The sequence below is a fragment of the Entelurus aequoreus genome, linkage group LG08, assembly GCF_033978785.1.
Source record: "Entelurus aequoreus isolate RoL-2023_Sb linkage group LG08, RoL_Eaeq_v1.1, whole genome shotgun sequence".
Lineage (NCBI taxonomy): Eukaryota > Metazoa > Chordata > Actinopteri > Syngnathiformes > Syngnathidae > Entelurus > Entelurus aequoreus.
The window spans coordinates 35,126,204-35,140,757 of NC_084738.1; the positions used below are offsets into that span (position 1 = coordinate 35,126,204).

General features: G+C 44.1%; 1 protein-coding gene across 1 annotated transcript in view; it reads right to left on the reverse strand.

Moving 5' to 3' along the window:
* Positions 1 to 12,617, reverse strand: part of rac3b (Rac family small GTPase 3b) — a 30,864-nt gene extending 18,247 nt beyond the window's left edge. Inside the window, exons 1-2 of the mRNA XM_062056377.1 lie at positions 12,419 to 12,617; positions 305 to 376 (exon numbers count right to left, since the gene is read on the reverse strand). Coding sequence (XP_061912361.1) covers positions 305 to 376; positions 12,419 to 12,453 — 107 coding nt within the window. The 5' untranslated portion in view covers positions 12,454 to 12,617. The remainder of the gene's footprint in view (positions 1 to 304; positions 377 to 12,418) is intronic.
* Positions 12,618 to 14,554: the final 1,937 nt, after the last annotated feature.

The window sequence follows — 14,554 nt, forward strand, 5'->3', positions numbered from 1 at the left end:
CAGTCATATCTTTGACAGGTTTTTAGCACCTATCTTGAAAACAGACAACTTCTGTTTTCAATAACCAAGTAGTTCACTCAAATTAGCCTCAAATTGTTTAAGGCACAGTGAATCCAATTCACACAATACAAACCAAATTGTCAACACTCAGTCAGTTTATTGATTATCACGCCCATTCCTTGTTCATACTGCCTTGCCATGCATGCTTACCAAGGACTTGATAGTGCTTCGATATACTGCAGCTAAAAGTTCAGTTGTGCCAACACAAATGTCAGTGTGTACAATATGCAACGTGTGTACTCACACAGTGGGGATGTATTCACCGGGGAACGCATTGGTCGTGTAGCTAATCAGCAGACAGGTCTTACCCACAGCCCTAAAGGTATACAAAGGAAACACATGATGTATTATACAGTTTCATATAAAAAATATCAAAGTGAATGGATTGTGTGTGTGTGTGTGTGTGTGTGTGTGTGTGTGTGTGTGTGTGTGTGTGTGTGTGTGTGTGTGTGTGTGTGTGTGTGTGTGTGTGTGTGTGTGTGTGTGTGTGTGTGTGTGTGTGTGTGTGTGTGTGTGTGTGTGTGTGTGTGTGTGCGTGCGTGCGTGCGTGCGCGCTACTGCCTTTTAGTGAATGCCACACTGACACTGGCCTACATTCACATTGCCTGGGGGACAAGTTGCCCCCTGACACCCCCCCATCCCCACACCACACATGTCATGCTCACACACTTAAAATCACAGGCGGAGCCGACCTCTCACCTCCTCGCAAACAGCAATTTGATGGTGCATGGACAATTAAGGCCTGTGTAATGTTTGCTGTTGTGTATATATAAATATATATATTGTCTGCAGACAGTGTACTGTAAATGGTGGCGCCGATATGTGTGACAGTGCCGGAAAAATGATTTGGGTTCAGTGAGTTCTGTTCGGACAGGAGCACAACACTAATGGAGGTTAAAAGGGCGACGTTCTTCCAATTTAAAATCTTACAGAAATAGTATGGTTTGACTTTTTTGTTTGACTTGATATGCTATGTGCTGATCTAAAATGTGCACTATTGATAAAATAAACAACAATTAATATAATAGTATTGCCTTTTAGGAAGGAATATTAGAGCCATTATATATATATATATATATATATATAAATACAGTATATATATACACACACATATACAATTCATAAAACATAGTATTTAAATTGAATATACCGTAATTTCCGGACTATAAGCCGCACCTGACTATAAGCCGCACCAGCTAAATTTAGGGGAAAATACAGATTGCTCCATATATAAGCCGCACCCGACTATAAGCCGCAGGGTTTTGATGTGTAATTAGCGTAGTATATAGGGGTTCCTGCTACCACGGAGGGGATTGTCGGGACAGAGATGACTGTTTGGGAACGCAAAGCGTCCAATTTATTAACAATAAATCTTTCAATCATTCAATCAAACTTTCACATCTTTGATATGGCGAACAGCATTCGTGCAGAGTACAAATAATACAACGCTGCAAAGTAATACAAAGTGCTCGCCTGTACGTTATCAAAATAACCAGCCTACCGGTATATGAAAAGTCAGTCTTTAATCATTGTGTCATCGTCTTCCTCCTGCGTACTAAAACCACCGAAATCCTCTTCGTCCGTGTCGGAGAAGAACAGGCCGTAAATAAGCCGCACCCTTGTATAAGCCGCAGGGACCAGAACGAGGGGAAAAAGTAGCGGCTTATAGTCCGGAAATTACGGTACATTAGTGAGTATAATTAGCAGCGCAATGGTGCACGCTTGTGCTTTTAATGGCAGAAGGCATGAGGTGATTATATGCAAAACATGTTTTACTTTATTGATTAAATAGATTATTTACTTTGTATTAACAAACAAATTAATTATTAGTTAAATACAACTTTTTAGATAATTTATTTTTAAAAAGTGTGTATAGTATAATATGTCCAAACTTAAAAGTACAAACTATACTACAAGAATAATGGTAAAATAGTAGATAAAAGTTTATTTAATATTTGGGCTGTGAATCTTTGGGTACCACAGGATTTGATTCGGTTCGTGGGGGTGTCAATTCGATTCGGGAATCGATTCTCGATTCAATACAATTCCAATTTCAAAATCAATACTTTTTAATAACATTGGGTCGGTCTATGATTAACTACATTCCTCCATGAAATAGATAAACAACACTAATCAATGTCTATATTACTTAAAAGAAAACGGGTTTGTTTAATAAAATGCTTCCCAAACATTTAGAAAAGTCAAATACAAATAAGGCAACAAGAGAAGTATCTTTTCTAAAGTAAATCTGTACAGCAGATATGATCATCTACATCAACAATATGATTTGTCTGAGTGACTAGACAGGACAGATTTGAAAAAAACTAAATCATTTTAGTTTTTCTTAATCGATTAAGAATAGTTTAAAATAAGAATCACGATTCATTCGAAAATCGATTTTTTTTACACCCCATATCGAACACTGTATATAACGCTTTGACGGATGGTTGCAATACAATATGTAATGTTAAAAATATTGTTATATTATTAAATGTTAATGTTGGACACCACCTTCCTATTGGTGAAAAAAAGCTTGTCACCAATCAATCAAGTAAGGCATGAACAGCCGTTTGGTTGCAGTTGGAGAGGGAGAAAGGTGGGTCCACAGTGCCGTCAAGAGGCCAGATAATGCAAAACCAAAGTCAAGGTTTTGAAAGGCCAACACGGGCGAGATTTTATGCTTTTAATCAGAATTTTCTATGTCAATTCAACCAATCCCTGCAAAAAAAAAACCTTCCTTTTTTTTCTTTTTCTTTTTTTTCTGTCCTGTCCAGCTACTCAGGCAAATCATATTGTTGATGTAGATGCCCATATCGGCTGTACAAATTGACTTTACAAAATAGAAGTGTGGGATACTTCTCTTGTTGCCGTATTTGTACTTGACTTTATTAAAGGGATTTATATTATTATTTGGTGCAGCCGGGCTTGAGCAGGAGGGCCGACAACGTCCAACATTTTGGGCAATCAGCATCACTTTCGCCTATAAAATTTGCCTCACCGCGGCGCTCAAACCCGCACGCCAACTGTCTAATCAAAAGTTACGTTTGTTTCTTGTGTAGCCAGAGCAGCAATAGCAAAATAACAATATATCAACTCGGCTAAATTGTCATCCCCCAGCATAGCTCACATGCACCTACTTCTAATTTCTCTCTACGACACTAAGCCTTCTGGGTAACTTACTTTTACCAACATACGTGCTCAGTTGACATGTATTTTTATATTTATCTAAGCTATATTTATCCAGTTTATGTAAGTTAAGAAAAGATTATAATTAGCAAAGAGGCATCATTTTCATGACAGAGATGTTGAAGTGTGATGATAATGTCTCATCGTCTCTCATTTGCTAACCAAAACATAATGTGTGGAGGTAAATGTGTTGGAACATAAATAAATGTTTAAGATGGACAAACACTTTTCAATCATAAAATAAACATGGAGAGTGTCTGCAACTTGTGGACGACACAGCAGACAGCGGACAATAAGGAAGCTTTTGGTGATGTTTCTTTTCGTACTTATAAATAATTATCCTTATATTAAAACAGTACAGTAATTTGACACAGCTCTATAAGTATGTGCTTTTGCTGCCGTCTAGTGTTTACTTTTAAGTTTGTGCGGTATAATATTAGTAAAACATAAATACAGTACTTGTTTTCCCATTTTTGTTGAAAGTATGTACTTTTTGATGTTAAGGTTACAGGGAACACTTAAAACATTACTATCAAATTCATAAAACCACGAGTTCATTTAATGTTTTCGAAGAAAAAAAAAATCTTAAAACATTAAAACTTTTGCTGCAACTTTGTGAAAAATCTGTTGATAAAGCTTTTAATACTATTGTTGTGTCACGATAATGCATGTTGATGACATTGTAAAAAAAAAATTCTGTCTCCTAGAAAAATTCACCTGTGAGCAAGTTTCAAACAGGCCGTTTAATGTGGTGCTTCTTAAATAGTGGGGCGGGGCCCCCTTGGGGGGGGGGGGGCACCGTGAGGTGTCAGGGGACATTATAGCATTTTTAGTATTAGTAAAGAACTATCTTGAAACATACAGATAAAAAATAAACTAACTTCAGGGGGGAGGGCGTGTGGCAGGAAGAAATTGAGAAGCACTGGGTTAGTGGAAGAGATGCCAGCTAGTGTGGCTGTACAATATAGTTTGTTGTGTAAACCTCTCAATCAATGCGGATGCTCAAGTTTAAGTTCAAGCCTGGCGTGTGCAGGGATGCTCACTGTTAGATGAATACAATATGCCAAAATTAAACAAATAATACAGTCATACATGTGAGGTTGCACTAGGAAAAAGGAAACTAATGAAGACCAGATCAACAGTTTTTTAAGGTAAACTATCAATGTAAATACAAATTACGTAAAATATGTTTCCTTTACAGAGACAATAATGCTCAACTGAAAAAATAGGACTTTGTTTGTTTGTAATATTTTATCCCTTCCATGTGGCTGTAATAAGGTAATCACAACATTATCCACACGTCTCTTGCTCTAATAGGACAAAAATCCATGGGTAACTTAGTCTACAACAACCATATTCGTAAACGGCCAGTCTATCACAGTGACACGTCCATATCGCACACTTCACAATGTGCATGTTGACGTGTGAAGGATTTATTTTAAAGACGTGAATGTACATTAAAGTGTGATACATATCTGAGGGCATAATTGTGGTAATTTTTAAACAAGGTCGAATGTCCACTTTTTACTTAAGTGTGAATTGCTCATCATTAAAACGTCCTTCAGTAATAATAGGGGTGTGTTGATCAGCTAATTTTTGTGAAAAAGTATGTGATCGCCACCTTACCGTGGTAGAGGAGTTTGCGTGTCCCAATGATCCTAGGAGCTATGTTGTCCGGGGGCTTTATGCCCCCTGGTAGGGTCTCCCAAGACAAACTGGTCCTAGGTGAGGGATCAGACAAAGAGCAGCTCGAAGACCTCAATGAAAAATAAAACCTATGGACCCAGATTTCCCTCGCCCGGACGCGGGTCACCGGGGCCCCCCTCTGGAGCCAGGCCCGGAGGTGGGGCACGATGGCGAGCGCCTGGTGGCCGGGCCTGTCCCCATGGGGCCCGGCTGGGCACAGCCCGAAGAGGCAATGTGGGTTCCCCCTCCAATGGGCTCACCACCCATAGCAGGGGTCATAGAGGTCGGGTGCGATGTGAGCTGGGCAGCAGCCGAAGGCAGGGCACTTGGCGGTCCGATCCTCGGCTACAGAAGCTAGCTCTTGGGACGTGGAACGTCACCTCGCTGGGGGGGAAGGAGCCTGAGCTAGTGCGCGAGGTGGAGAAGTTCCGACTAGACATAGTCGGACTCACTTCGACGCACAGCAAGGGCTCTGGAACCAGTTCTCTCGAGAGGGGCTGGACTCTCTTCTACTCTGGCGTTGCCGGCAGTGAGAGGCGACGGGCTGGGGTGGCAATTCTTGTTGCCCCCCGGCTCAGAGCCTGCATGTTGGAGTTCAACCCGGTGGACGAGAGGGTAGCTTCCCTCCGCCTTCGGGTGGGGGAACGGGTCCTGACTGTGGTTTGCGCTTACGCGCCAAACCGCAGCTCAGAGTACCCACCCTTTTTGGATTCACTCGAGGGAGTATTTGAGAGTGCTCCCCCGGGTGATTCCCTCGTTCTACAGGGGGACTTCAATGCTCATGTTGGCAGCGACAGTGAAACCTGGAGAGGCGTGATTGGGAAGAATGGCTGCCCGGATCTGAACCCGGGCGGTGTTTTGTTATTGGACTTTTGTGCCCGTCACAGATTGTCCATAACAAACACCATGTTCAAACATAAGGGTGTCCATATGTGCACTTGGCACCAGGACACCCTAGGCCGCAGTTCCATGATCGACTTTGTAGTTGTGTCGTCTGATTTGCGGCCTCATGTTTTGGACACTCGGGTGAAGAGAGGGGCGGAGCTTTCTACCGATCACCACCTGGTGGTGAGTTGGCTGCGATGGTGGGGGAGGATGCCGGACAGACCTGGCAGGCCCAAACGCATTGTGAGGGTTTGCTGGGAACGTCTGGCAGAGTCTCCTGTCAGAGAGAGTTTCAATTCCCACCTCCGGAAGAACTTTGAACATGTCACGAGGGAGGTGCTGGACATTGAGTCCGAATGGACTATGTTCCGCACCTCTATTGTCGAGGCGGCTGATTGGAGCTGTGGCCGCAAGGTAGTTGGTGCCTGTCGTGGCGGTAATCCTAGAACCCGTTGGTGGACACCGGCGGTGAGGGATGCCGTCAAGCTGAAGAAGGAGTCCTATCGGGTTCTTTTGGCTCATAGGACTCCTGAGGCAGCGGACAGGTACCGACAGGCCAAGCGGTGTGCGGCTTCGGCGGTCGCGGAGGAAAAAACTCGGACATGGGAGGAGTTCGGGGAAGCCATGGAAAACGACTTCCGGACTGCTTCGAAGCGATTCTGGACCACCATCCGCCGCCTCAGGAAGGGGAAGCAGTGCACTATCAACACCGTGTATGGTGAGGATGGTGTTCTGCTGACCTCGACTGCGGATGTTGTGGATCGGTGGAGGGAATACTTCGAAGACCTCCTCAATCCCACCAACACGTCTTCCTATGAGGAAGTAGTTCCTGGGGAATCTGTGGTGGGCTCTCCTATTTCTGGGGCTGAGGTTGCTGAGGTAGTTAAAAAGCTCCTCTGTGGCAAGGCCCCGGGGGTGGATGAGATCCGCCCAGAGTTCCTTAAGGCTCTGGATGCTGTGGGGCTGTCTTGGTTGACAAGACTCTGCAGCATCGCGTGGACATCGGGGGCGGTACCTCTGGATTGGCAGACCGGGGTGGTGGTTCCTCTCTTTAAGAAGGGGAACCGGAGGGTGTGTTCTAACTATCGTGGGATCACACTCCTCAGCCTTCCCGGTAAGGTCTATTCAGGTGTGCTGGAGAGGAGGCTACGCCGGATAGTCGAACCTCGGATTCAGGAGGAACAGTGTGGTTTTCGTCCTGGTCGTGGAACTGTGGACCAGCTCTATACTCTCGGCAGGGTCCTTGGGGGGTGCATGGGAGTTTGCCCAACCAGTCTACATGTGTTTTGTGGACTTGGAGAAGGCATTCGACCGTGTCCCTCGGGAAGTCCTGTGGGGAGTGCTCAGAGAGTATGGGGTATCGGACTGTCTGATTGTGGCGGTCCGCTCCCTGTATGATCAGTGCCACAGTTTGGTCCGCATTGCCGGCAGTAAGTCGGACACGTTTCAAGTGAGAGTTGGACTCCGACAAGGCTGCCCTTTGTCACCGATTCTGTTCATAACTTTTATGGACAGAATTTCTAGGCGCAGTCAAGGCGTTGAGGGGATCTAGTTTGGTGGCTGCAGGATTAGGTCTCTGCTTTTTGCAGATGATGTGGTCCTGATGGCTTCATCTGGCCAGGATCTTCAGCTCTCGCTGGATCGGTTCGCAGCTGAGTGTGAAGCGACTGGGATGAGAATCAGCACCTCCAAGTCCGAATCCATGGTTCTCGCCCGGAAAAGGGTGGAGTGCCTTCTCCGGGTTGCGGAGGAGACCCTGCCCCAAGTGGAGGAGTTCAAGTACCTCGGAGTCTTGTTCACGAGTGAGGGAAGAGTGGATCGTGAGATCGACAGGCGGATCGGTGCGGCGTCTTCAGTAATGCGGACGCTGTATCGATCCGTTGTGGTGAAGAAGGAGCTGAGCCGGAAGGCAAAGCTCTCAATTTACCGGTCGATCTAAGTTCCCATCCTCACCTATGGTCATGAGCTTTGGGTTATGACCGAAAGGACAAGATCACGGGTACAAGCGGCCGAAATGAGTTTCCTCCGCCGGGTGGCGGGGCTCTCCCTTAGAGATAGGGTGAGAAGCTCTGCCATCCGGGGGGAGCTCAAAGTAAAGCCGCTGCTCCTCCACATCGAGAGGAGCCAGGTGAGGTGGTTCGGGCATCTGGTCAGGATGCCACCCGAACGCCTCCCTAGGGAGGTGTTTAGAGCACGTCCGACCGGTAGGAGGCCACGGGGAAGACCCAGGACACGTTGGGAAGACTATGTCTCCCGGCTGGCCTGGGAACGCCTCGGGATCCCCCGGGAGGAGCTGGACGAAGTGGCTGGGGAGAGGGAAGTCTGGGCTTCCCTGCTTAAGCTGCTGCCCCCGCGACCCGACCTCGGATAAGCGGAAGAAGATGGATGGATGGTATGTGATCGCCATTGCCGATTACTCTGTTTTTCATACCATAGGACGCACCAAAATATAAGGCACATTAAAGTAGCAGTAGAGTGGAAAAACAAGTTGATTTAATTTCATTGTATCCATTAAACCCTATCCAATTGTATATACAATCTGCAAAGTATGTGAAAATACCGTCTAAACATCACAAAATGCCACAAATTCGGTAATTTCCGTAAATTGACATCACTGGAGTGACGCTTCTGCACTCTGACCATATTATCAGATCAGTCATACTGGAAATACGCAAAAAAAATTAGACAGATATACTGTTTATCATTCACAATCTCTAAATAAGATATGAACACATATGTTGGTTTTCTTGGCATTGTAAGTCGTAAATAAATACATAAAAAGTCTGTTAACAATGTAGTCAATGGGGGCTCTCTATTTTGCCCACAAAACCCGCCAACAATACTCTTTATACATATCATGACCTGAATATTAAACAAATATTAGTGATGTTGTTATTATAAGCGCTAACGCAAACCAACTATTTCTTAGCGGCAATGATACAGACAGCCAAGTAGCCCTCCGCTGCCTTTACTGTGAGCCGGCAACGATGTCCTGCTGCTCCTTCATCAAATGCGTCTCGGCTCCTCAAAGTTACTTTAGATTATAAATCATGTCTCTTATCTGGTTAATAAGATGAATTAGCCTTGAATCTAGAAGTTGTTCACCTGTAACATTGAGTTTGTACCCGGAGATGGAGACAAACACACACAACCGAAGACAGTGTCTGCAGGAAGACTTCCTTGTTAACCCTTTGTGTGCATCATGATTAATTGTTCATCTAAACGGGAAGATATGGACGTCCTTTCAGTCGTCATCGAAGTAAGAGCAGACATTGTACAGTAAGATAACATTTGATTATGTTTGTAGTTTGTATTTATTGTTTAGCACTTAGCAATACTGCTACATGATATTTATATTGTTAAACTGTCTATAGCACTCACTATAAACAAATTGAAAAACGTACAGTTAATACATGTGATCGGTATCGGCATCGGCTGCATAAATCCCTAATCGGAACATACCTATTATTTCTACTTTAAATTGAGGCGAAACGTGTTGGCTTGAAATGTGTATCGCTCTTATTGTCTAACTCTTTGTATTGAAGATGTGATAAACTATCAAGTCTGACATAGGGATGGTTGTCTCACTAATTATTTTAAAGGTTAAAAAAAATGTTTTTAAAAAGGCAATAGGCCAAAACTAAATTTGAAAGTTGAATTGTATTGACCAGTCCCCAAATAAACAATTGTATATATTTTAACTAGGGATGTCAAAAGTAACAAGATAACGTCTTAACTTTGAGTTCCTTTAAAAGGTGCTAATGTTCTTAACACACAGGCGTTCTGACTCCCTTTTGACCCTCGGTCCACTCCTTAGCGTGCGACATGTAATGGCGTTCAGTTACTGTTGAGCCACAAGCTCGAAATTAGCGAGCAGAAATGCACAAAGAAAAGGTTACATTAGGGAAATCCCATGACAAAGTCAAAGCCATGACAAGTCGTTCTCCCGACACAACAAGACTATTTAATCTTAAAATGTCGTGAGACAACATCACTTCACTGGCGCGCTTTGCTGCTTACAGAGAGGTGGAACTTTACTTTCGTGTTTGGATTGCGGTTGAGTGCATTGAAAACACAAAATGTAGTTTGTTACACTAACCGCTCTAGTAAAATGGAATACAAGCTCAGCAGAAATGAAAGAAGGCAAGCAGGAAGTCTAGTTATTTTTCGGGAGGAGGAGAATTTCACATTGTCCAAACATGTCAAAACACCTTTTCTCATACCAATCACATACAACCTATCACAATAATAGTGCTATGCGTAAAATTCCGTCTAACTACCACAACAAAATGAGAAATTGTCTTAAATTACGATCATGCTTTGTCAAAGATGGTTTGTAATGTAATCTGTGATATTTCTACTTAAATAAATATTTTCTGGCACATTGAAATAAAGTGTATATTATTTGATAACTTGTTCTGATTGATAGTCCGGAATTACAGAATCTTTAGCAGGCTGAAAATTACATTTTATTAATAAATAAAGAAAGTTAAAACATGTAACGCAGAAATATGAAAATGATTACTTGTACAACATGTAATGTACGAACGCTGAATATTTACAATTTGACATTGAAAACACAAAAAGTTAAAGTACCAATGATAGTCACACACACACTAGGTGTGGCGAAATTATTCTCTGCATTCGACCCATCACCCTTGATCACCCCATGGGAGGTGAGGGGAGCAGTGAGCAGTAGCGGTGGCCACGCCCGGTAATCATTTTTGGTGATTTAACCCCCAATTCCAACCCTTGATGCTGAGTGCCAAGCAGGGAGGTAATGGGTCCCACTTTTATAGTCTTGTAATCCATCCTAAACTTTAACTGTCTTACCACAGGGAAGATGACATAATGAGTGTGACAACCAAACCTGTTCTGCCTTAAACCGGAAAAAAAATATTGTATTATTGTATGAACTATGTCGCTGCCACAGATAGATGAACAACGATACATTATTTTAGATAAATAACGAGTCAAATTGGATACTCCTCTCACGCCGCTGCGGCACGCTGGTTTTTCTACCGCTTGTCCCTTTCAGAGTCGCGGGGGGTGCTGGAGCCTATCTCAGCTGCATTCGGGCGGAAGGCGGGCTACACCCTGAACAAGTCGCCACCTCATCACAGGGCCAACACAGATGGACAACATTCACACTCACATTCACACCCTAAGGCCAATTTAGTGTTGCCAATCAACCTATCCCCAGGTCACAGGGGAACATGCAAACTCCACACAGAAAGACCCGAAGCCCGGGACCGTATTATTGTGAGGCACATGCAGTAACCCCTGCACCACCGTGCTGTTTTAAACCAGTACCACCATAATGACCAACATTACAACACAGTAGCTTAGTAGGCCTAAGTATTAACTAGAAAATTCCCGCGGAAATTTTGATGGGCCTGCTATTTGTGCCCTGGACCTCTGGCCGGGGGTCGCCGAAAGCTGGCATACTTATCAGATCAGTGTTTCCCATAAACTGCCAAGATACCTGTGGCGGTGGGGGCGTGGCTATGGGCGTGGTCACCATGACATCATCAAGTAATTTGCATAATGTACTACAATGATGTCATTTTCTCTAAAAAGGCTAAAAAAATTTATACTTACTAATTAATAATAAGAGTTTTGTTTTAAACGTCCATCCATCCATCCATTTTACAATATAATTACAACACTTTATGTACATATTTATATACAGATTTGAACAATAAGTTATTCACTGAAATATATTTATTAATTGTGGTTTCTTACAAAAAATATATCTTATAAAATATAAAAGCTAAAATGTCTCTTAAAGCTCTGCCCCTTTAATTAGTGCATACTAAATAATTTAACTTTAGCCTACTACTACAACCACATTATTTACCAGCAACATAAAGTGAAACAGAGGCAGAGGTGTCCTGCCACAGTCAGTAACAAATAAACAGAAAACAGTAGTGGTCAAATACAAATAAGGCAAAAAGAGTTCGGTACCTCCAACAAGGTTAAGAACCACTGCTCTATGGCTGGGGAATTACAGAAAAAAAGTAAAACAATAAAAACAAGGCAGCCGTTTTTATTTAACAAATATATTTAAAATTATTGGCCACTGGAACATTACACACAGTTTGAACAGTAACACTGTGTTTGAATAGAAGACAATAAAACACTTTAATCAAGTGACCACTAGATGGCGCCTGCGTACCACTCCGGTTGGAGAATCACTAATGTGCAGCGTTCTAAAACACCATATACTGTAGATAAATAGTGGTTTGATGGTGCAGTGTGGCCATGACTAGGACAAAAAAGGCACTGCGGAGGAGAACTGGGGCCTGCTAGGAACATGGCCACACATCCATGGGCGTGCATCAGCAATTCAAGTGCCTCCGGTGGCCTACAAGGCGTGGAGGTGGTCCGCATAGGAGCCACACATTCAACGCAGCCGTCTGCCCATGACGGCGCACCGAAACCCGCCATGAAGGAGCAAACCAAAGCAGAAAAGAGCAAAACATAAGATGGAGCCCCAACCCTTTTCCCCCCCAACAGCACATAGCATCCTCCCATCATCCACCCAAACACTATCGCTCAAATCACGGGCTCATTGTTCTAACTACTTGGATGCGCTTACCCGTCGCCGACCACAACGCATTTGATAGCTTGCATTTCTGCAGTTGCCGAGGACTTCCGGAGAGCCGACACTGGTCGTTGACTGGACCCGACAGGCTGCGCTGAACACTTGGATGAGAGCAGCGGGGCAGTCCGCTCAGCGAAGGCGCCGCAGTGAAAGGAGGTGACGAGTGTTGCCGAGCGGCTCCGGAAAGTGCCGACCAATCTTCGAACGGAAGAAGAGGGGCGCGGCCAGTGTAGCGTTCGTCTACTTCCGGTATGACCCGAAAGCAAATGGAGGATACTGCAAACGGCGGTGTCGATACGATACCAAGTGAACGCAACCAGCGATACGTTTTACTTTTTTCATCTTTTGAAAGATAATTGAATGATGTTTGACTTTACATCGGGAAAACAAAAACACAGGACAAATATTTTAGGCAAACAAAAAAAAATATCCAAAACATGTGTGAACAATACACGCACACAAACACGATACAGCAATGTAAGAACAGCACAATGATAAAATGCCATGCAATCATAACAATTAATTGTGTAAAATACTTCAACAAAAGCAGAAACTAATTTGGTATTTTTACCGCCAATAATGTAATCCCTGAGTTTGTAAATTACATCTGAATTTAACAACAATGTAAACACAATTTTAAAAGTAAAATATATCTGTAAAAACATATCGACAAATGCAAATGGGATAGGCTCCAGCACCACCCGCGACCTCGAAAGGGACAAGCGGTAGAAAATGGATGGATGGATAAACTAAATTTAAAAAGTATTATATTTGTATTATGAGGCGGAATGGCGTAGTGGGTAGAGCGGCCGTGCCAGAAACCTGAGGGTTGCAGGTTCGCTCCCCGCCTCTTGACATCCAAATCGCTGCCGTTGTGTCCATGGGCAGGACACTTCACCCTTGCCCCCGGTGCTGATTACACTAGTGAATGAATGATGAATGAATGATAGGTGGTGGTCGGAGGGGCCGTGGGCGCAAACTGGCAGCCTCGCTTCCGTCAGTCTACCCCAGGGCAGCTGTAGCTGCCCTTTTTTAGACCAGTTGATCTGCCGTTTCTTTTCTTCTCTCCTCTTCTCCCCTGTCCCTTGCAAGGGGGAGTTGCATAGGTCCGGTGGCCATGGATGAAGTGCTGGCTGTCCAGAGCCGGGACCCCGGGTGGACCACTAGCCTGTGCATCGGTTGGGGACATCTCTGCGCTGCTGACCCGTCTCCGCTCGGGATGGTTTCCTGTTGGCCCCGCTGTGGACTGGACTCCCGCTGATGTGTTGGATCCACTGTGGACTGGACTTTCACAATGTTATGTCAGACCCACTCGACATCCGTTGCTTTCGGTCTCCCCTAGAGGGGGGGGGTTACCCACATATGCGGTCCTCTCCAAGGTTTCTCATAGTCATTCACCGACGTCCCACTGGGGTGAGTTTTTCCTTGCCCGTATGTGGGCTCTGTACCGAGGATGTCGTTGTGGCTTGTACAGCCCTTTGAGACACTTGTGATTTAGGGCTATATAAATAAACATTGATTGATTGATTGATTGATGTAGCTACAAATGTAGCTTACCACCACCAGGTGTGAATAAATGATGGGTTCCACTTCTCTGTGAGCGCTTTGAGTATCTAATAATAGAAAAGCGCTATATAAAATCTAATCCATTATTATTATTAAAACATATCGACGAATGCAGCTGGGATAGGCTCCAGCCAGCCCCACGACCCCGAGAGGGACAAGCGGTAGAAAATGGATTGATATCATCATACTGGTATCGATCTAAAACAGATTCTACCTTATTAACCTTCCTCTGGTCATTAGGGTCCACCCGTTTTAGGTTTTAAATGGGACGGCGTTGCTCGGTTGGTAAAGGGAACCTGAGGGTTCCTGGTTCAATCCCCGCTTCCGCCATCACTGCCGTTGTGTCCTGGAACCCTCAAATTGCTGGCACGCCCGTTCTACCAACCGAGCCACACCGCCCCTTTAGAAACTTTTTAAGATAATATACAGTACATGTTAGGACATGCAGGCAATGGCTTTCTTCACATATTCATGATGTGTCATGTCGCGTTCAGAGAAGACAGCAAAAGGTCCTAAAATAGTACAAGTCTTAGTAAACTGAGAATGAAGAAGACAGGCTGCCAT